Here is a 20,759-nt window from a genome sequence, read left to right as displayed (position 1 = left end):
ACAATAGATACCTTAAGCATATTATAACACACAAAGCTACCTTTAGTATGAGGCGTAAGGAAATCTGCTCCGAATTCAGCACAAATACCAATTGCAGTTGCCACGATCTGAAAAGATAGAGAATGTCAGGTTTGAAGGATACACAAAAGACTTACTAGGGAAACAAATAGTAAAAGAAGGAAAAAATAGAAAACCTGCGGAACATCTGGATTCTTATGATTGTAAATTCTAACCAGGAGAGGTATCCAGTCCTCATAGTACCTGATTTTTAAAATAGTAAAAAAGACGTTCAGCTAAGCCAACTGAGCTTATCATGATTAATAAGACACTGAAAATTGCAAGACGTGCCTGAATGCTTCTTCTCGGCACTGCTCAGCAACATCACGAAAAAGGTGCACTACAATTCTTCTTTCTTCTGCTGTTCTATCATTACTCTGTACAGAAGTATGTAGAAAAGTGAAAAGGAAATGTGTAAGGTCAAAGAAACCTTAAAAGTTCCCCTTAGAATTTATTGATAGACTGGTTTAACGAGAAGTTTATATCAATTTAGCCACTTATAATGCTTCAGTAAGAGGTGTCATGAATTGAATTGTACATAAAGTACATCAAAAGAGAGAGTGACTTACCCACATAAGTGATACATAAGGCAAAAACCTGTCAAAATGTGGCAAGAATGATGCCTTCAATTTTTTCACCATAGTTCCAAGGCAAATGCCAATCTGAATTCAGGAAAACAAAGAAACCGATGAAGGTAAGTCTAAGGTCCTGTTAAGTATATATATATATATATATATATATATATATATATATTAGAGGCTATGTTGAGATAAAACACTAACGTTTCTACATATAGTCAAGTGTTGCTCAGCTTCCTCCTTGAGTAGTTCCTGCTCCCTTGAATCTGTGTGTTCGTTAGCTCGTTTCTCTCTTTCTGTTTTGCGGTATGAGCATCTGGAGAGAACCTTTGATATGCCATCAACAAATTTTGCAGCTTGGTGTTTACTTAGACATGAACCCGGAACCTGTAGTAAGTACTTCTTAGTGCACAGACAAATAAGCTATACAGAAGACAAGAGAGTTATTAACCTGTATGCTTTCGTTGAATGCCTCCAATAGTCTTGCTTGAATTTGTACCTTTGACTCCTAAAGGGAAAGTAAAACTTCCTAAGGATCGTATCACTATTGATTAAACTTTTGCTGCAACACTGGGTAAATTACCTTTTTTAATGCATCAAGCAAAGATGAGATAATAGTGTCAGATAGCTTTTGAACTGGGGACTGGCCACAACCTGTTACAAGCAGCCCTTTCTTCATAGCACAAGAAGCTGAATTTAACAGTAACGGCATTGCTACGAAAAGGAATAAATGCAATTTAGCAAACAATCAGGTTTGGTTTATAATGCGGAAATGAATGATTAGAAGAAGACATATGTAGAAAATTTACCAGAAACGGCAGCCATTCTAACTTCTTTGCTGAATTTAAAGGTAAGATTCGGAACTAAAGCACTAACAACCTGCATAAACCACAAATTAAGTAAAAATCTGCATGCTACTTTGTAAGCCTTGTAAATGAGATTAGCTATGACCTGTCATTTTCTAGACAGACCTCATTAACCCATAAATGCAGCCCTTCCTTTAACTCAGTTGAGAAGAAGAATAGCATATGACAGGCCAAGGCCTTCTCTTCCAGAAGTGCAGCTCTTATCCCGATCTTTTTATTCCCAGCAGTGGCTTTGATCATGCTACAGAAGATATTTATGTCAGCTGAAGACATCCTCAATAACTTTATTCCATTAAAGTTGCTTATTTCACTTTTTTCCTGCAATTTCAGGTTACAACAACAACGACAACATACCCAGTGTAATCCCCACAAGTTGGGTCTGGAGAGGGTAGTGCGCACACAGACCTTACCCTTACCTTGGAAGGTAGAGAGGCTATTTCCGAAAGACTGCAATTAAAGGTTGGTAATAGAAATTTATCTCATCAAACTGTACTATTTAAGTGCAGTGACTAATAACCTCATAAAACATCTGTGAAACCTTAAGTGCCCGGAAAGACCAGATGTTTTCCTTTGACTCGGAGATGTTGTCTCTAAATAAACAGGAAGATACACAGAAGTCACTTAACATATTCACTTTATTTACGTTATAATTCGACATAGCAGTTTCATATGGTATAGCATGTGCGGAACTCTTAATACATCATGAAATGAAATGAAATTGTATGAAAACTCACAACCATCTACATCATTACATAGTGATAGTACTAATGCATATGCCATCCATCTAAATAAAACTTCGTACGAGTTGCTATAGTAAAAGATCCAACCTTTCATAATCAGAATCATCTGTATCTGAATTATCGGAAACACTCAAATAGTTCTTCAGCAAAGCAGATTTTAGCGCAACGGGCATGACAAGACTCAGATAAGAAAGGAAATCTGCCCCCAAAAATTTACATAGTCTACCGCATTCCTGTCATAGAATCAAAGTGTAAATTAGCCAAAAACAGAAAAGAAAAGAAAAGAAAATGAAAGTTGCACAAAATTCTAAGTTGTATCAACATACTAGTAACAAAAGTCTCCTCATTGGATCTTCTATCACCGTTTGAGTTTCGTGCAGTGAAATGAGTATTGCAGTGACCTAAAATAACATATCACACAAGGTAAATGCATTTTCAGATCTTAAGTGATGTTGATAGTTTCACTTTTATATAATGCCTGTTAAGTGCTAATGGAAATTTATAAATTGTATTCACCTTTTCAACATAATCATTGATTGCTAGATTTCCAACAGCCATTGCAGCCATGGTAATGCATTCCATGGATTTGGCCAGTAGCGTGCGACTTGTATCATTAGTAGCAGTTTCCAAGATAACTTTCAGATAAGGCATTAGAGAATCGTATAAGTATGCAGAGTCCTCCTGCAGTGTCCCAAGCAAATGAAGTTTAGAACTTCGAGCATTGGAAAAAAAGAGTTCTTTTTGAACCCCTGAAAGTAAAGTACCTGTGATGAAATAGCTAAAGAGGCTAAAGTTGCAAGAGATGCTTCCTTCATCATTGCCGTTCCTCTCTGGAAGTATGCAGCATGTTACTTGTTAAAGATAAAACTCAAATCACATCAGAGATATGACAGTTAAAAGCTTATGTCATTTACTCTTATACACATGAACAAATAAATATGTTGTAGATTGGTAAAGGTGACATTACCTGTAGAAACCCAACTAATTTACGCACTATATTGTGCAGGTAAGGTTTCAAGACATCTGCACTGCAATTTTGACTGAACAACTGTATCGCTGAAGCTGCACGTGTCTATACACAAGAGAGAATATTAGTCGGCAACCAGATGTACTTGCAATGGATAAGTTATGATATGTCAAGAGTTCTCAATTAGAGAACAAAGAGTTAATACATTGGTCATATGTCATTAAAAGTACCTGCAACCTGGGATTATCAACATCATCCAATACTTCTATCAAAGCTCGAAGGAGCTGCTGATGATATTGCTCTTGAAAACGAGGGCTCAGATATGTTGATAGCTGACCAATTGTACGAATTGTCGCCCAACATACTCGAGGGTGCTCATCATGGATTAGTTTCACAATAGTCTGCACAAGTTTCTCCATTTCCAGTAACAATGCCTGGGAATTTCCAGACCAGAAATCAAACTCAAAACGTATTTCATTTGCCAAAAGTAATCCAGTGTAATCCCATAAGTGGGGTCTAGAGAGGTAGTGTGTACACTGTGTACGCAGCAGAAAGAGTGAATACTACCTTTGAGCATCCTTCTGAAATCAGTCCAATTGCAGTAACGGCAGCATGACGAATTCTCCAATTTTGATCATGCAAGAGGTCGAACAAGCCCACAGCGCAACAAGGCACAATTACACTTCCCCCTAATGCAATTGCTAGCCTATCTAAACTCTCCATAGCATAACTACACATACTCAACTGCCCTTCATTTTCATCATCACTAGTTGCATTTCCCCAACAAGGGTCTTCTTTAATATGCACCAACATCACAATCAACACACTAAGCAATTTAGTAACTTCTTCTTTTGGTACCATCTGCATCATCCCACACCCAATTTCCCTATCCTCAGCCAAAGTAACAATAAACTCTATAGATAGCTGCCTTAACTTTTCCCCTAACTTCGAATTCTCAGCTATCCTCACCATATACTTAACCACAACACCGATATTAACTTTAAAAACCGCGGTCTCTACCCCAACCAAAACAATCAAATCCTCAAGAAGGCTACACACAAGATCTTCCTCACCAAGTGCCACAAACAAAGTCACTATCACATGTTCTAAAAGACCATAAAACTTGCAATAACTCGCGGGCGTTGAATATTACAAAATCAATTTCACAGAAGCCCTAGCAGCAGCAACCCTAGATCGATGATCTTCCAATACAGTAGGCATAAGGTCTGTAAACCCCTCAATCAAAAAATCAACATAAGGTACAAAAACCTCAGGACATTTTGGTATCAATTCATTCCATAAAAGCATAACACACAATTTTCCGTTCGATGAATTCGTACCCAAATACTCAAACATTAAGTGAAACAATAAAACCCATTCATTTTTAGGGAAAAGTAAACCCGCTAAACTCGATACACAAGATGAACAAGCCTTGAGTGTTTCATAATCTGTTTCAAGCCAAACCTTTTCATGTAAACGGATCTTCAAGTCATTTCGCTTACTTAACGAAAGTTTGGTCCAAAGGGATGGTAAAACATCGCTTAAAACATCGTAATAGAGAATACCTGTACGCGATCCTGGTGGGCTACATTCAATTGCTTGGAAAAGTTCCTCAATTAAAGAATTTGGGAAGTATTTTTTGGAATAATTGAAGAGAGTTTTTGCTGATTTACGAAGCTTATCATCGTCACTATAGAGGTCGATAAACGGGAGTTTCTTTGCTGATTTGGGTGTAGTCACCATTGAAGCAGAGCTGGTAAGGAAGAAAGTTAGTTTTTCTTGTTACAGGTTTTGGCGGGGTTTAATAGAATTTGAATATAGTGATTTGTTTTGTTTATTTGGTGATTAATTTAACGGTTGTGATTGAGTTTTGGTTAATAAGATTGGATGGCTAGGATTCTATCTTGGTTTGTTTCTTGGCACTCACGTTTAAGAATTTTGGAATAGAAAGATGAATACTCATTTTATCCCAATTTATGTGACACATTTCGTTTTCCGAGAGTCAAACGATTTAAGTTTGATTGAGAATTCGGGAATAACATCTTCAATTTTTTTTAAATGAAATTAATATATTTGCAAACTAAATAAAAAGTACGATAGGTCACAATAATTGACAATCTAGAATATTTAAAAGATATATGAAAAATTTACAATTAAAGATGGACTTATTTGAATCCGAAATTTAAAATGTGTCACATAAATTAGAACAGAGCGAGTATAATAGAATATGAGTTGTTATAGAAAATACATATATGGTGAATTGGTCTCTATTTTAGACAGGACATGACGCAACATCAGATTACTAATGATATGATTTTAAATACGAAGGTGTGATGATTGCGTATTAGGTTAGCTGGTAATAGAGTGTTGACTTATTTTTGAGGATACAGGTTGATTGCTCTATTCTTGTTAGTTCTAGTTTTTTATATCTATCTTCATCTATTCCACACGTTATTTGTGGGATTTCATTAAATTCATTATTATTGTTATTGTTGTTTGATAATGAGGCATATTTATTAATTGTATTAAAAAATTATTATGTCATATCATATCATAGGTGTTATTGATCCACTAACATTACCTTTCTTGCAGTCAAAATTAGCTCATAAAATTATAATTTGTCTAATTTATTCAAGTTTGAATTGATTATTGACCCGCTTATTTATTAGCTCAACTCATTTCGGTTCAATTCATTTTAGTCCATCAAAATTTGAGTTAATATCTAGTCCAAATTGATCATTTTAGCTCATGAGCTAATTTTATACATAACCTACCAATAAAATCTTTTCACATTATTTTTTATAATTTGGTAGGTTGTATTTAGTCATAGTAAAGAAAAATAATAATTTTGTCAAGTTATTAAATATTACAGTATAAAATAACAAATAAAGCAATAAAAATTTAATAAAAGTTGATTTAACCAATAAATTAAATAGAAAAAATGTAAAGTTTATTTAAAAGCTAGAAATTTAATTATAGACTAAATTATTTTATAAATTAATTTGAAATTATTATCAAAACCAATAAACTTTAAATTCGGACAGAAATCCCTATTTTTGGAGTAGCTTTTTCCAAGTTGTACACGTGAATGGATAGATATGGTGATGAGCCAAACTCCCCAACATGGAGGAACACATAATGTGCACACACCCACTTTCCCAGCTTAAAAAAAAATCATAACTTTGCTTCAATTTCTCCTTCAATGCCATGGCTATTACACATTAATTTGTAAATTAAAGCTTAGAAGCTGCCCATCAACAAGTAGTTATGATGGTTATTCAATATGGGTCTTGCTCAATTCCATCATTTCAATTCCAAGAATGCTCCTTTTCAAGGTGAATTTACTCTTATGCAACCCAAGTGGTGTTATCTTGTTTTGATTTTTGACTATGTTGCTCATGTTAAATTATGAAATTGTTCTTGTTGGGTTGGTGGGGTGGGAGGGGATGGGGTGGGGTGGGGTTAGTGTTATTTTGTTAAATGATATGATTTTAGTTCAGTCATAGTAGAATCAAGAAAAAATTTCACAAATTTGTTCCCATTGAACAATAAATTTCATGTTTTTTCAGAGATATGTTCATGACTTGTTGTTACCCTTATGCTTTGTCTGTTTTACAATGATAAGAGATTAAAGAGTAGAGAAGTAAAGGCAGGAAGGACTGAAAGGGAATGATTGTGTATCTAAGTAAATACTCCGTCTGTTTATTTTTGAACCATGTGGTCTTAAACTAAAGATATGTAGATTGTACGAAAATGCGTTTTAATTTTGTGGTTTTATTCATGTCACGTGGAAAGTTAGAACTAGAGAGTTGCCAAAAAAGGAAAGAGACGTTTTCTTTTAAACGGACTAAGAGGGGAAGTAAGAGAAACAAATTGAATAGTGAGTGTTCAATCTTCTTTTTTTCCTCATCCTATTATGGCTAAATGAAAATGAGGATTTTCAGGAAGAGAGCTGGAGTTGTCGAAGTGATCAAGTCTAACTTGTCAAACTCAGATGCTAAGAGAGCAAACCTTTCTGCCAGGAAGAAGGACAGAATTAAGCTCCCCAAACATGACAGTATTGGTGGAGACAATAAATCATTGCATATAAGTGAGTTTCTGAGCCATAAATCTGGTGTTGAGGCAATGTTGAACAAGAGAGCTTTGCAAAGCTTTGAATCTATTGATTCTAATACGTACAGGTAATGATTTGTATCTTCTTGCCTATTATTCTTGTCTAGGTACTTTGGTCCAAGGACATTCCATCTTTCTCTTCTATCATTTGTTCTTGCTGTGTGAAATGTTGCATTTTATTATTGTAGCTAGGTGTTAAGTAGTTTTCAAGTTATCTGCTTAAGTATTGAAAAACGAGTGGAAACATCATTGATACGTAGAAAAGAAGCTTTGTAGAACAAACGCCACTGTGCAAAGAGATGAAGCTGATTGAACTATTAGGATGCTGAAATAGTTAACCATATCATACAGTGTTATAATTACTCTTATACTTCTATTGGTATATGAACCATAAGACATAGGGAATTCGCCTCTATGCTGCATTCTAAATGATTTACAGATCCACATTCTGTACAGTCAGGTCATCAAATGTGAATGGAATAACTACTATAAATTTGAATTAAAATTAATTAGTGCATCTAATTTCTCTTTGGTAACTTGAGAAGCTTGTTTCTGAGATTCATCAGTAGTTAGAAAGGCTTAATGATTTCTAAGCTTTGTGAGTAGGTGTTGCCTAATGACCGCCTGATATTTGCTGACATAGCCTGATTCTTGCTTTCATATACTATGATGACGTGAGACTTTGGTTCTTTTTTGCTTTTGATTTTCAAAATCTTCATACATCCTAGCTGTAGGTTCTTTTGGTCTATGTACCGATATAAAGAAGTTTCTTGTGGTCTGTGCTAGTTTAGCAACAATAAACTCTTGGTATATCAGCCCCTCTCCCCAGGTTCACACTTCGATCTTCAAAAGAAGAATGTTATTAGCTCCCTGTGCTTGTGATATCAACATAAGATTATAACCTAAACATTTTTTATAATTAAAAGCTAATAAGCTAAGTGCTCCTGACCACAAGGCACCACCTTAAACCAAGACTTACTGCAACTCTTTGTGAAAAGAAACTAAAAACTGCCAGTTGTCGTATTACCACTTAGAAAGAAAGTAGTTAAAACAGAGGCTCATTTAATTAAAAGTCAATTCTTATGAGCATCCAGTAACACTAACCAAGTCACAACGGATGTTTGCAAGAGCCAATTGAATGTGGGGCAAAGAAATGTGCAACCAGCAGCTTACGCAACAAAAACTCCAGTGACTATCAAGCAAGATCTTCTGATGTATAAAGTAGAAGTGCATATAAATGAGATTCTACCCTCCAAATATGAAAGATGACTAATGAATTCCAATAGCGACTAATCAACAATGGACATGGTAAGTAGCCTACCTTCTTACTCAGATCTGAAATCCCACTGGATTTATGTTGAAAAGAACATGGCTATCATTTGCACTAATTATATACTACTTCAATATTTTTTTGAGACTTTTATGGAATCTTACTATAGCATCTTAGTGAGCAGAATATATAAATCTGGTTGTTCTGTAGCATAGATGACCAGAATTTGTCAACCTTAAGTAGATGATGTCAGATGATTGATTTTCTTAAATAAAGATACCTTTTTTAGTTTGGTAAACTCCAGCCCCTAATTCCCCTTCCCCGAGGCCTAACAGTGTTTTTTCATATTTACCTCCTGTGTGACTTAAACTCCCAACTCTTAGTTAGAACTTAGAAGCAAGGGGTTAGCAACCCTTTCTTGGCTTCTTGAATAGAGAATCAAACTTGGGGTAAAAATAATTTTCTTCTCCCCTTTAGTGTGTGGATATCATTACACATTAATTAACCTATTTAGCTTAACGGAGGAAATGATATGGTTAATTAGGTTCTCTAAGCATTTGGAAGAACAGATTTCAGTTCCAGAAGGTAACCACGGGCTTATACCTGGAAAACAAGTGTGTAAACCGAGAAGATATGAAATCCTCAAGAACTATATTGCAATCTTTGAGCTGTGTCTTAGACTTTTATTAGTTTATATGTTACCAATGTAAGGTTAACGTTTAGCATATTTTCCGTGTATGTTGAGGAATCCATCAAAGATATGGCACATCAAAAGAAAGGGTAAAGTGCAGCATAGATTAGGAGATCCGGATAGAACTGTTCAGTGGAGCTGTCAAATAATCATATTATAGAAATCGCTTGTAGTCTCTGAGAGCATTTGACTACTTTAGTGCTAGTACCTTTCTATTTGGTGATTGAAAATCAGGAACATTCATGTATGGATACTAGATACTCCAATCTTCATCAGAGAAAATAGTTCATGTGTCCTCCGCAGCCTATACATCCCATATAAGAGTTATAAGATCTTGCTGATTATGATTTAATTGCAGGTGTACTCTTCCACAAGTTCGACTTCTGAATTTTGAAGTTGCCCCTGTTTTGACACTAAAAGTGAACCCGACCAGCGAAGACTGCACTGTGGAGATGTTGTCTTGCAAGGTAAGGCTCCTTATTCTGGAAACATCACCCAACCGAAGGAATTAGTATCTCTGATGTGCTGTCCAACACCTCTTTCTTCTAGACCAAGAATCTTCAAAAGTTTCTATCACAATTGAGGTTCTAATTGATTTCTTTCACGAGGTAGCTAAAGGCTCGTAGATCTTTAGTTGTCTGAAGACTTATGAATTCATGTTTGTATGATCGCCAGTTATGCAATTGATACAGAGAGTGATAATGTTCTCATTTGCGGCAATCTGCTTTAAGGTAGTTAGTACCATTAGAGAAGAGGGAGTGATAGAAAGAGGAGGGGAGCAAGGAGTGAGTTAAGGTTTAATTTCCCCTGTCTTTGTACATGCAAGAGAACAGTTTTCTTCTGGACGTTAGCATCCCCCACATATAACTTAATACTCCCTCATTGCGATTGAGATACATGTCGTGGGATCTTCTTCTTTTTTTCCATTTAAATCTGAGATCTGTGTTTCTTACAGTTAAGTTATCCTTTAAGAAGATATATAATCCTAAATTCTGATGTTCATTGCAGTTTGAGGGTTCTGATCTGGTAGAGCAGCAGAATGACCACTTTTTAGGTATACCAAAACAACATTCGAGCATGACAATTTTTATCAAATTGAACGAAGCTGAGCTTTTGTAACATATTTATCATAATTTATAATTACATGTTTAAACACATGCAATGTATTTTTAACTTGCAGCATCAATGGTAAACCGTATAACGTGGGAAACAGTTGGGTCTCAGACTTTCCTCGATGTTGATGTGAAATTGAATATATCTCTCGAGGTTATTATCACTCTCTTCCCTAAATATTTTATGCTTATTCTTCATGAAAAATTTCCTTTGGCAAATGTAGAAAAGCTTCTCAGAAAAAAAAGGCCACCGGTTCTTCATCTTAAAATTTCTCTGGGACAACATCACTGTATGCTCGTGCATGTTTAGATACATACAACAAGGGATAAAGAGAGTACTTCCTTGTCCTCATATATGATTTACAGTAGCATATTTTTCCTAACTAAAAGAGCAGCAGGGTGCACGAAGCATCACACGTTCATGCAGGTCTGGGGAAGGCACCCCAAGGGGGTGTCATGTAGAAGCTTACCTTACCCTGACACCACATCAAGGGCTGATTCCACGGCTTGAACCCTTGACCCACACTAATCAGGAAAAGTAAATATTGTTCCTCTGTAGAATGATAGCCGCCTCTCTAGTTATCTATGCTTATTTATGCCTTTTGGATATGCTTCTATGAGGGACCTGCTATTCAGAGAAAAGTACTCTTAGCATGACATCCATAAAACAGTAGGAAACAAAAAGACCTATTATCAAGATTGTTAGATTGATAACACATTATATGTTTATAGTGTCATATATATGTATAGAATCTAAGGTTACTTTTCTCATCATTGACTTGTTAAGGCTTAATTGGAATAGGGATGAACTTTTTAACTGTGCTCCCTGTAAATTCTCAAGTTACAATTTCTTCTTTTGTTCAAGTCTGAACTTCCCAAGGTAAATATCACTGATCCATCTTGTTGTAGACTTGGAGTCAGGCATAGTGACATCATAACGTGGTATGTGGGATTTAACCAGATCTATGGGTCATGAACGATCGATCAATCTTCAAATTTTTGTTCCACTTCACAAAACCGAGGTCTAAATGTATTTGAATGACTAGATTATTTTCATGCCACAGTGAAACGTATTTTGATATGTTTCCTTTGAATATCTACAACTTCAGTACAATTATCATATTGACAAGAGAAGTTTCTTGAATATTATGACCCTCAGATCGGAGTCGTCACCTTAGATTGTTCTTGCAGATATATACGATGCCATTCACCATGCTGCCTACTTCTGCTGTTGAGAGTCCCGGTAACATGTAAGTCTATTGCTACACTGTCTTTACTCTCTGTAATCGGAAATGGTAATAAAAACAAATATTGCAGTTTAAATTACACATTAACACTCTGTTTATTGATATGTGTGCGTTGTTGTGCCTGGATTTTTCTTAGAGCAAGGTCCATATTAAAGCAAAGAATCCGAGGGTCATAAGTGGTCCTTGCTAGATTTTAGAGATACAGTTCTTCGGAATCATTTGCACTAAGAATAGTCCATCTCATTGAACCTCAGTACGTCTGCATGTTTCCATTTGCCAAGTTCTATCTATAATTCCCTTTGCTCCAGAAGATAAGTTGATCATGACCAGTTAGCGGTGACACTTTTTCTTGATAATTTCAGCTTATCAGCGTATAAATGAACATAGAGGTCTTCATAGATTTGGTACTAGTTTTAATGGTGACCAATTCAGTTGAACACTCTTTTATTATTGCATAAACATAGTTCTGCACTTTGCAGACATTTCATTTCCATTTTCAAAATGATATTTCTATAGCAAAATAGAAACGGCCATCATAATTTTCATACACAATGATCATGTTTAACATCAAATTCTATTTCCTATTTCTGTAACTTTTGTACTTCATCTCAAATTCTCAATCCTAATCGTGAATCATGTTTTACACAGAATGATGCAAGCTTTAGTGGACAGGCTAGTACCGTTGCTATTGCAACAACTGCTTCAGGATTATGATAACTGGGTTCGACAATATCAGAAATCTCTGTCGTGAACCCAACCCCTTTTGTACCTGAGTAAGTTAACTACATTTATGGCTCCGCGAGGACACCTCTAGCTATAATACTACATGTGAGCACATTTGCTCCTATCTTGGTGGACAAGTTTACCAGACACTTGTATACTTGTGTGATGTTGCAAGCTTCAACTCAGCTTCCTGACTTCGCACGTGGACTAGTCTAGGTGTGCACAAGCTGGTTCGGCATGTATTTTATGTATGTATATTATATGTATAAAACTTCATCCTTCGGCATGTATTGTATGTATATATATTATATGTATAAAACTTCATCCTTCCATGGCTGAAGTTCAAGCCGCCTATTTGATACTCCTTTCTTTTGTACAATATGTCTACCTTGCCTTAGTGATATTAAGTGAAATAATTATTTTTACCACAAATTTTTGAAGTCACATTAGGACTCTGGAAATAGAAAAAGAATGTCTTTGGAATTGGGGTCTGATCTGAGCAAAATATTTCATCGAAGAGAAAAATGATTTCCCAATTATGACCTTTTTTTTTACCTACAATTATCTTAACTTTTAGTTCGCATGACTTGTTCCATCTATCACTCAGACATTACTATTATGTCTAGTCCTCGAAAGCTAAATCAAAATAACTACTATTACTCGTTATATATTCATTTCAAAAGTACTTTCCACCCACAAATCAAACATCATGAAATACATTTTCTGAATATACTTATCATGAAAATAACTAAAAAGATTTGGTTTCCATCCATACACTAGAGCCTGACTAAAGAGCACATTTGGGAAAACACTCCCCTTCAAGAATTTTTTCGTATTCAAAACACAAAACTAAGACATCTAACTAAGAGAAAAGCAGCTCCATACTATGCCAAATGCTTGAGTGGTTTGTTCACTGCGTACATTTGAAGAGTAGACCAGCCATTTTAGGAGGTGGGATGCTACCAACCTGCTTTTGGCATAGTATGAACTATGAACAAGGATAGAGAAAAGCTCTACACAATACGTGACATGTATGCGTGCGGCGTGTGTGATCATCCTCATTAATAGAAAACCTCAAGTGTACATTAGAACAACCACAAGCATCCAAATCATCTATTCCAAAACAAGTTCTGCAGAATCTATTGCAATCAAAATCACCAAAAGGAAAAACATGCATGTTCTACATGAGCCTGGAACCTCACTTCACCCAAGGAAGCAAATGTAGCACACATTCCCAAATAAGATATCATACAAGAGTCAAAGATATGACAACGAAAGAACTTATAACAGTCAACCCTTGCACAACAATTTCAGGGTCATCAGGAAAATCCCATTTAGGCGTTAGCTACACTTCAGAGTATTTCGACAACTAAACCCCACACACATCCCTTTGGTACTAAACAGCTAACCAAGCTTTGCCTCTTTATGCTTTGTTTTCCAGACATCAGCCACTTCTTCCCCTCCACTGAGCTGCTGAAACTGGCAAAGAAAACAAATTGTAAGGATGTCAGCCTATCACATAATGTAATTCTTCCAAAGGATATAAATGCGCACAATTCTTAAGCTTCATTCTGAAGCATAGCGCACTTGGAAAAGAGCATGTTCAATGCAGTAACCATAAATCTTCGAATCGTTGTGTCAAAATTGTAAGAGAATTGGAGCCCAACGATATAATCAGTTTGAAAGGGGGGAAATAACGAACAATCCTAACGTAGGTGTAAGGAATCTGGCCAAAGAAAACAAGAGCCTCTTATCAAATTTTTGGTGTTGATTAACAATAAAGGAATCATTTGTTCAAATATATAAATACATTCCAGTTTAGCACCAATGTCTCTACATCTCATTGCCTTGGGAATTTACCCTTGCCTTGACCAGCAGTTATATTCCTTCATAGATTAGCTAAGTAACACCCCTAAATAGTAGCAAAACACCTGCCAAAGAGCAAAAAGATTACCTTTCTTTTCAACAGCTCATCCACTCATGCACAATTTAAGTTTCTTTCAAGATTCAGGTAGCAATTTTGAAATTGAAGAATTGTCCACTCAAACAGTAATGGCAGCTTGGTATGATCAAAGCTCCAGTTTCCATGAAAAGCATGGACATCTTTTTAAAATTTATTGGAAGAAAAAACAAACGGGGATGTAAACCCATATACTATAACATATGTAAAAACCAAGACCGCAGACGTAAGCAGAAAGTGACTATCCCATTTGATTGACGCTGTTAGTGAAATTATGGTCAGCAAAGCTCTAAAGCTTTTTTTTTTTACTTTCAAGGACACTTTAGTTTTCACTTCTAGCAGTATATTTTTTATACCTGAGCAGTACATAGTTTAAATGGGAATATTTTGTTAGTGGAAGGACTCTGCAAGTAATTAAGCAGTACATAATTAATAAAAAAGAAACATACTCGAATTATGAGTTTCTTTATGAAATTCATTTTTAAGGAACCTCTCCTGTAAAGAACAAGGCAAGTTATCTCAAGTTTGAACTCACCTATTGATCTTCTGACATGACACAATATCTATAGAGCAGCTTTCACCGCCTACTCTGCCTATCAGCATACTTTTCATCGTCAAATCTTCTCCCTCCACTAGAATGTGAATCATCATGTCTAGCCCTCTTGTATGAATCATGACCTTTGTAACTATCACGCATTCTGCTTCTATGCTCCTCCTCCTGTTCAGGCCTTCCCCGCTGAGATTCCCCTTCTTTCTCATGCTTCCGGTACTGATCTTCCTCTTCATCTCTTTTGTGTTTCCTTTCCCAGCGGTCATCATCCCTGCTTTCTCTTCTCTCCTGTCCACGCACTTCATAATCTCGATTCTCTCGTCGGCTTTCACGTTGCAGCTCATTCCCACTCTGAATCTTATTTTCACGCTCTCCATCATTACCTTCATATTCTCCACCAGATCTTCTTGTCTGTTGATCTTTACTCCTATCCTCTGTACTCCTGTATGACCTATTTGGGTTCTCAGCTTCAGTATCAGCCCTTCCATACTTTTCATCTTTACTAGAATCTCTCCTCCTTGACTTCCCCTCACGTTGATCCAGGCTTTCATCGTCTAGTTTTCTCTTACCCCGCAACAACTCCTGACTAGCACTTGATCCATCAATCACATAATCAGCCTTAGAATTATGTCTTCTCCCTTCCTGAATCTTCCTGCTTTTTACATCAAGATCACCATCATCATCATCATCAGAATAGTGTTTTCTTTGTGACTTCTTATTTTTAGCATCACCAACATCATCATACACAGTAACATGTCTTCTACCTTCCTGAATCTTCCTGCTTTTTACATCACGATCACTACCATCAGAATCATGTCTTCTATCTCTCTGTGACTTCTTGTTTTTAGCATCACGACCATCATCATTGTCATCAGAATCATGTGTTCTACCTCTTTGTGAGGTCTTGTTTTTAGCATCACGACCATCATCATATTTATCCTCAGCAACATGTCGTTTCTCTTTCTGAATCATCTTGTTTATGACATCACGGTCATTGTCATGGTCATCCTCATCAGAATCATGTCTTCTACCTCTTTGGGAGGTCTTGTTTTTAGCATAATGACCATCATCATATTTATCCTCAGCAACATGTCTTTTCTCTTTCTGAATTGTCTTGTTTTTGACATCACGGTCATTGACATGGTCATCCTCATCAGAATCATGTCTTCTACCCTGTTGAAGCTTAATGGTTTTTGCATCACGGCCATCATCATCACCCACAAAATGTCTCCTATGGACTTTCACGTGTTTCTTCTCATGATCAGACTCTGAATAAGAGTCAGAATCAGAATCAGAGGATGAATCGTCACTGTGATGCCGCCTTCTAGCCTTCTTGTCCTTGGCAGACAACTTTCTTGACTTATTACCACCAGCAGTATCAGAATCAGAACTATCATGAGCCTTCTTACGGATCTTCTTAGACTCTTTGGCATGGCTTTCACTGCTGTCAGTGTCAGAAGAATTGTCACGTCCTCTCCTCTTCTCTTTTTTCTTATGACGCTTACCCTCGTCCTTCTCTTTTGCCAAGTCATTAACTTCACCCTCTTCAAAATGAGCTAAAGCATCATGCTGCTGCTTCTGAGTCTCGTGTTCAGCCCCTATCTTGAGAGCAGCTTTTAAGTTTTCCATTTGTTTTTCTTTCAAAGCAGCAATCTGGTGTGTTTGTGTTTCCGAAACCCTGGAATGAACAAGTTTAGTTATTGCATATCAACCTCACAGTATCTATAAAAAGACTGAAAAAAGCTAACAAATTAGGTCCTGATTTTTGGATCTGGTTTAGAAATTTAACATTAAGAGGACACACAAATCAACCGGACTTAATCATATCTGTATCCAAATTCTATTGTTCATCGTCCTAAGCTGACATTTCCCACTTCCTCTCATCGAGACTAAATGAAAGCAAACAGCATTTTTTATCTCCTTAAAAAGCCTACTAAATCAAAAAGATCCCAACTTCTCAAAATAGTACCATAGTCAATAAAAAATTCTTAAAGGTCAAAAACAAAACAAAACAAAATATGAACTAAAAAAGCATCACAAAATTGCAAGTGATAACCACACTTCTTTTCCCTTCCCAATTTCCTTTCTACTTATCATATTTCTATTTCCTTAACAATTCTGCTGGCTCCATAAATAATACATGGAGAATTCTCCAAACACGAATGATAGCAGCAACAAATCAGTCAAATCCAGAAATTCATTAGCTAGTTCATAACGAAAAACTGATCCAACGCGTATATTATGCAAAAAGTATAACAACAATTCAGAAAATCAAATTACTTTTCATAGGTAGGTCCTCCAAATTCCTCAGATGTTGCCTCTAGATTCCTTCGCGCTTCCTCGAGCTTCTCGGAGATCTCAGCATCAGTGTATCCCTGATCGGCAAGCTTCTCCTCAAGGACAAGAAGTTTGAGCTGAATCTGCCGTTTCCGGTCATGTTCGAGAATGTCCTTATTGGCTTTCCTCGACACTCCGGCAGTTCCTTGACCGGATTCGTAACCTTTGCCGCCCTCTACAAGGACTTTGTTCGTCTTCGACTTGACGAAGAACTTGTTGGTCTGGATGTGGCCGTTGGTGCCGGAGCCTCGCGGCGTTTGTAGGCCGATTCCGTTGTACATCTTCGCTGGAAAGAGAAGAGAAAAATATCTAAACCTTAATTTGCCCTAATTTATACATAGATGAGTAGCCTGGAATTTAATCGGATCGGGTAATTCGGTTCATGAATTTCGGGTTACTGCCCGATCTTTCTTTTCTTTTCTTTTTACTTATTTATTACTCTATATTTATAAGTAGGCTTTTCACTTTTGGTTCGATTTCAAATATTTTTCCACTTTATTTAAAAGCTGTAAAGTCGAATTAAAAATAAACTTATATTTGGTTATACGTTTTACGAATAATATTTGAAATAATAGAAAGAAAAATCACTGATTAAAAAAAGGATTTGAAACTTTTATACACCCGGTGCAGATAAGTTTGTTCCGATTGTTTGTGGTATATATAACACAAATTTAACTCCCCAAACCTTTTTGGTTAGGAAAAGAATAATACAAATCCGCTATGGATTAGAATTTAGTTTTTTTTTGGATTAAAGTCCAATTAATTTAAATTTACGAAACTCATTGGTCTTAGGAAGGCTTTTTGTCCCAAAAAAAAAATCAGATCCAAAGCTTGAAAACTAAACTTTTAATTAAGTAAGGATTAACTTTAACTACAATCTTTTATTGGTGATTGGAATAATGTTGGATACAAGAACATTAAAAATATCCCTATAATATGAGTTAATTATATATACACATTTTGATATCAAATATCTAAACATTTATACTAAAAAATTCTACACAAAAAATTAGCTTGATAAGCTTTCTATTTAGATAGATTTTTCAAAATATATACATATATTATGAAGTATATCTATAATTACATACCCAATTTATTTCTTTTTTTTATGACCCATTAGATTAAAAACAGAAGGTAAGAAACAAATAGTTTTTGTTTTTTATAATTAATATATGAGTATAAGTTGTTATTTTATTTTTTTAGTTAGAATATTTTATTTTAGAGAAATTTCCTTTATTTACTTGAGTGTGCTTCTTTATTATCTCACTTCAAAGTCTTATATTTACTTAGACATTACAACATTTTTCTTAACGTATACAAAGTGTACTACTTCTTGATATCAATTTTTTTACATCATTAAATTTTTATACTATAATATAAACTCATTGGAGAAAATTTAGAAATATCAAACGTAACCATCACTTAGTAGGAATTCTACCAAGTAAGAAAATTCTAATAATTTTAAAAATACACATCTTTTTCTTTTTTTTATCTTAGTTCTCTAAATTTTCCAAGTTTCTTTTGCTTTATGAAGTATTTTTGTAGATTCCATTCTTAAATTTGTATGTACATTGAATTTTTTTCTTACTGCTTAGTATTACTGGTAGCTAGTATTTCACATTTACTTTAACTTTTCCACGTTGAGTAAATTCCCTTTTTTTAAAAGAAAAATGTAGGTCATTCGTAGTTATTTATTATCCAAAAAAAATATTTCTAGGGATGGCAATGGAGCGGGGTGGGGTGGTTTTAAGGTTGTGCGGCGCGGGTGGGATGTGGGGCAGAGTAAAAGTGGTTTTTAAAAAAATAAATATTGAGCGGATTGAGTGTATATGTGATTTTATGTGGATTTAAACTTAATTTTAACTTTTACATGTTATAAGAGCGATAAAACATTATTCCTTAAGATAATTTCTTTAAAGATAGTAAATGAAAATTGTTAAATAAAAAATAATAAAATTTTTACATGTTTCCCAATACATTTTAAAGTCCCTATCCTATTAAATTAACACAACTTAATGAAAGAATGAATTTATTTTTATAAAAAAAAAACTAGTATCAAATTAAAAAGAAAAAGATAATATTAAAAAAATTATGCGAGCGGGTACATGCGTGGCGAGGTGGAGCGGATTGAAAGTGAAAAAAGTTGTTATGCGAAGACAGGACGAATTAAAAACTTTGCGGTTAAGCTCAACCTGCCCCCACCCCACACTGCCCCTTTGTCATCCCTAAATATTTCATCAATTTTGGGGATTTTTAAAGTGATTGAACATGATTTCAATATTACGGGAGACCTTTATTATTTGTAATCAGCCCTCTTTCCCACTAAAGTTTATTATGAAAAATCTTTAAAGTAACACGATTTTCAACACTCTCAAATATAACTTAAACATTTAAACTATTAGAACACTTGATATTTGAAATACTTCTTATAAATTATCTAGGAACCAAGTATAGAAACTAAGTAAATCACCTTAAACTTGTTATGAGCATCTTCAAGGTTAGGTTATCTTTCTAAAAGTCGAGTTAAGTTTTCAAGCTTAATGGAAAAAACATATGAGTACTTCTAGCTGCTTCGCCTGCTTCTTATTATGGCGGCTATGTTTTCGTGGCGAAAATGAACGAAAAGCGAGATGAGCGTGCTATTTTCAAATCGATTGATAGATAGCCTGATCTGTTCTAATAGATCGAAAGAGATAGAGAGGGAATCTCTCAAGAATAGGTCTTTCTAAAAGTCGAGTTAAGTTTTCAAGCTTATTGACAAAAACATATGAGGTTTCATGAGATAATTACATGAAAAGTGATTCCGGAGTTGTGAGAACAAAAGTACAAACGGGTCAAAATTGGCAATATGACAACAGTAACATAGCATTATGAATCTATGGCGTGATGCATGAGACACCGATGGCCTCAACCTACAAGTTGGCGAATATAATGCCGGTTAGCTATCGAAATTTAAATTGGTAAAATTTGGAAATTTCAAGAATTAGGCCTAAATGTTGGATTCTTAGTTGATTAATGTTGTATAATTGTTCAGTGTAATTTGAATCTACATTCAGTACTAATTTAATATCAGATTAGTAGTACTGAATGAATCTACAAAGTGCTTCATACCATATCCACCTGATCATCCATGGCAATAACTAATGAAATCTGTATCAAACAAGAGATAATTCAAATGTCAAGTTTGATGCATAGTTGTACAGAAATCAACTATAAATCTGGAATGAATTAACAGGGAAGAATGAATGTAATGGGAATAGCCTCGTCGGTGAAAGCGGAATAAACGCAATTCACCAGTATAAGACTATCAAACACCATTGATATTACTGTTGGTGACATACTGACCATTCACACGGAGTAGAACATCGGCGTTGGGGCCGATGTGTGTGTGACTGGCTAATTGGTCACCTTTTCTTTACACAAATCTATCTAACAAACAATTTCATGAGCAAGATTTTACCAACAAAATTTTGGAACTGGAACGCATAAGAGAGCAAGACGCAGTATTTAGGGTTTTAAGGGGATTTATATAGTATGTGTGTTGTGGA

At 35.3% G+C, this 20,759-nt stretch overlaps 4 protein-coding genes across 4 annotated transcripts; 1 reads left to right on the top strand and 3 right to left on the bottom strand.

The window, feature by feature from the left end:
• Positions 1-317: 317 nt before the first annotated feature.
• LOC125826296 (uncharacterized) lies at positions 318-1,347 on the bottom strand. The gene is made up of 5 exons (XM_049505616.1): positions 1,219-1,347; positions 1,087-1,143; positions 840-1,022; positions 627-719; positions 318-434 (listed from the first exon to the last, which is right to left on the bottom strand). Exons 1-5 carry the CDS (start codon positions 1,345-1,347, stop codon positions 318-320), a joined length of 579 nt encoding a protein of 192 aa, XP_049361573.1.
• Positions 1,348-1,997: 650 nt separating this feature from the next.
• On the bottom strand, positions 1,998-4,951 carry LOC125826294 (uncharacterized). The gene is made up of 9 exons (XM_049505615.1): positions 4,362-4,951; positions 3,776-4,259; positions 3,439-3,642; positions 3,209-3,313; positions 3,006-3,071; positions 2,758-2,922; positions 2,568-2,642; positions 2,329-2,474; positions 1,998-2,091 (listed from the first exon to the last, which is right to left on the bottom strand). Exons 1-9 carry the CDS (start codon positions 4,949-4,951, stop codon positions 1,998-2,000), a joined length of 1,929 nt encoding a protein of 642 aa, XP_049361572.1.
• Positions 4,952-6,266: 1,315 nt separating this feature from the next.
• On the top strand, positions 6,267-12,718 carry LOC125826977 (uncharacterized). The gene is made up of 7 exons (XM_049506332.1): positions 6,267-6,543; positions 7,153-7,389; positions 9,641-9,749; positions 10,291-10,336; positions 10,463-10,548; positions 11,586-11,644; positions 12,290-12,718. Exons 1-7 carry the CDS (start codon positions 6,476-6,478, stop codon positions 12,390-12,392), a joined length of 708 nt encoding a protein of 235 aa, XP_049362289.1. The 5' UTR covers positions 6,267-6,475; the 3' UTR covers positions 12,393-12,718.
• Positions 12,719-13,480: 762 nt separating this feature from the next.
• LOC125826838 (uncharacterized) lies at positions 13,481-17,506 on the bottom strand. Its single transcript, XM_049506182.1, has 5 exons — positions 17,155-17,506; positions 15,961-16,552; positions 15,666-15,813; positions 14,860-15,581; positions 13,481-13,843 (listed from the first exon to the last, which is right to left on the bottom strand). Exons 1-4 carry the CDS (start codon positions 17,490-17,492, stop codon positions 14,902-14,904), a joined length of 1,758 nt encoding a protein of 585 aa, XP_049362139.1. The 5' UTR covers positions 17,493-17,506; the 3' UTR covers positions 13,481-13,843; positions 14,860-14,901.
• Positions 17,507-20,759: the final 3,253 nt, after the last annotated feature.

The sequence above is a fragment of the Solanum verrucosum genome, unplaced genomic scaffold (genome assembly GCF_900185275.1).
Source record: "Solanum verrucosum unplaced genomic scaffold, falcon-dt-bn FXZP01000060.1, whole genome shotgun sequence".
Taxonomy (NCBI): domain Eukaryota; kingdom Viridiplantae; phylum Streptophyta; class Magnoliopsida; order Solanales; family Solanaceae; genus Solanum; species Solanum verrucosum.
Note: the sequence above shows the minus strand (reverse complement) of the source record. Positions and strands in the feature narration are given on the sequence as shown.

What these genes read in the sequence shown, in the direction of transcription:
- LOC125826294 (XM_049505615.1), bottom strand. Translation starts at nt 4,951, where the DNA reads ATGGTGACTACACCCAAATCAGCAAAGAAACTCCCGTTTATCGACCTC. An exon ending in GCTTCTGTGAAATTGATTTT is followed by an intron (nt 4,260 to 4,361) that starts GTAATATTCAAC and finishes TCTTGTGTGTAG; the next exon opens with CCTTCTTGAGGATTTGATTG. An exon ending in TGAGGAGACTTTTGTTACTA is followed by an intron (nt 2,475 to 2,567) that starts GTATGTTGATAC and finishes ATTCTATGACAG; the next exon opens with GAATGCGGTAGACTATGTAA.
- LOC125826977 (XM_049506332.1), top strand. Translation starts at nt 6,476, where the DNA reads ATGATGGTTATTCAATATGGGTCTTGCTCAATTCCATCATTTCAATTC. An exon ending in TGGAGATGTTGTCTTGCAAG is followed by an intron (nt 9,750 to 10,290) that starts GTAAGGCTCCTT and finishes TGTTCATTGCAG; the next exon opens with TTTGAGGGTTCTGATCTGGT. An exon ending in AATTGAATATATCTCTCGAG is followed by an intron (nt 10,549 to 11,585) that starts GTTATTATCACT and finishes TTGTTCTTGCAG; the next exon opens with ATATATACGATGCCATTCAC.
- LOC125826838 (XM_049506182.1), bottom strand. Translation starts at nt 17,492, where the DNA reads ATGTACAACGGAATCGGCCTACAAACGCCGCGAGGCTCCGGCACCAAC. An exon ending in GGAGGACCTACCTATGAAAA is followed by an intron (nt 16,553 to 17,154) that starts GTAATTTGATTT and finishes TGTTCATTCCAG; the next exon opens with GGTTTCGGAAACACAAACAC. An exon ending in TTCTGATGGTAGTGATCGTG is followed by an intron (nt 15,582 to 15,665) that starts ATGTAAAAAGCA and finishes ATAAGAAGTCAC; the next exon opens with AAAGAAAACACTATTCTGAT.
- LOC125826296 (XM_049505616.1), bottom strand. Translation starts at nt 1,347, where the DNA reads ATGCCGTTACTGTTAAATTCAGCTTCTTGTGCTATGAAGAAAGGGCTG. An exon ending in TGCTTGATGCATTAAAAAAG is followed by an intron (nt 1,144 to 1,218) that starts GTAATTTACCCA and finishes CTTTCCCTTTAG; the next exon opens with GAGTCAAAGGTACAAATTCA. An exon ending in CATTCAACGAAAGCATACAG is followed by an intron (nt 1,023 to 1,086) that starts GTTAATAACTCT and finishes TACTTACTACAG; the next exon opens with GTTCCGGGTTCATGTCTAAG.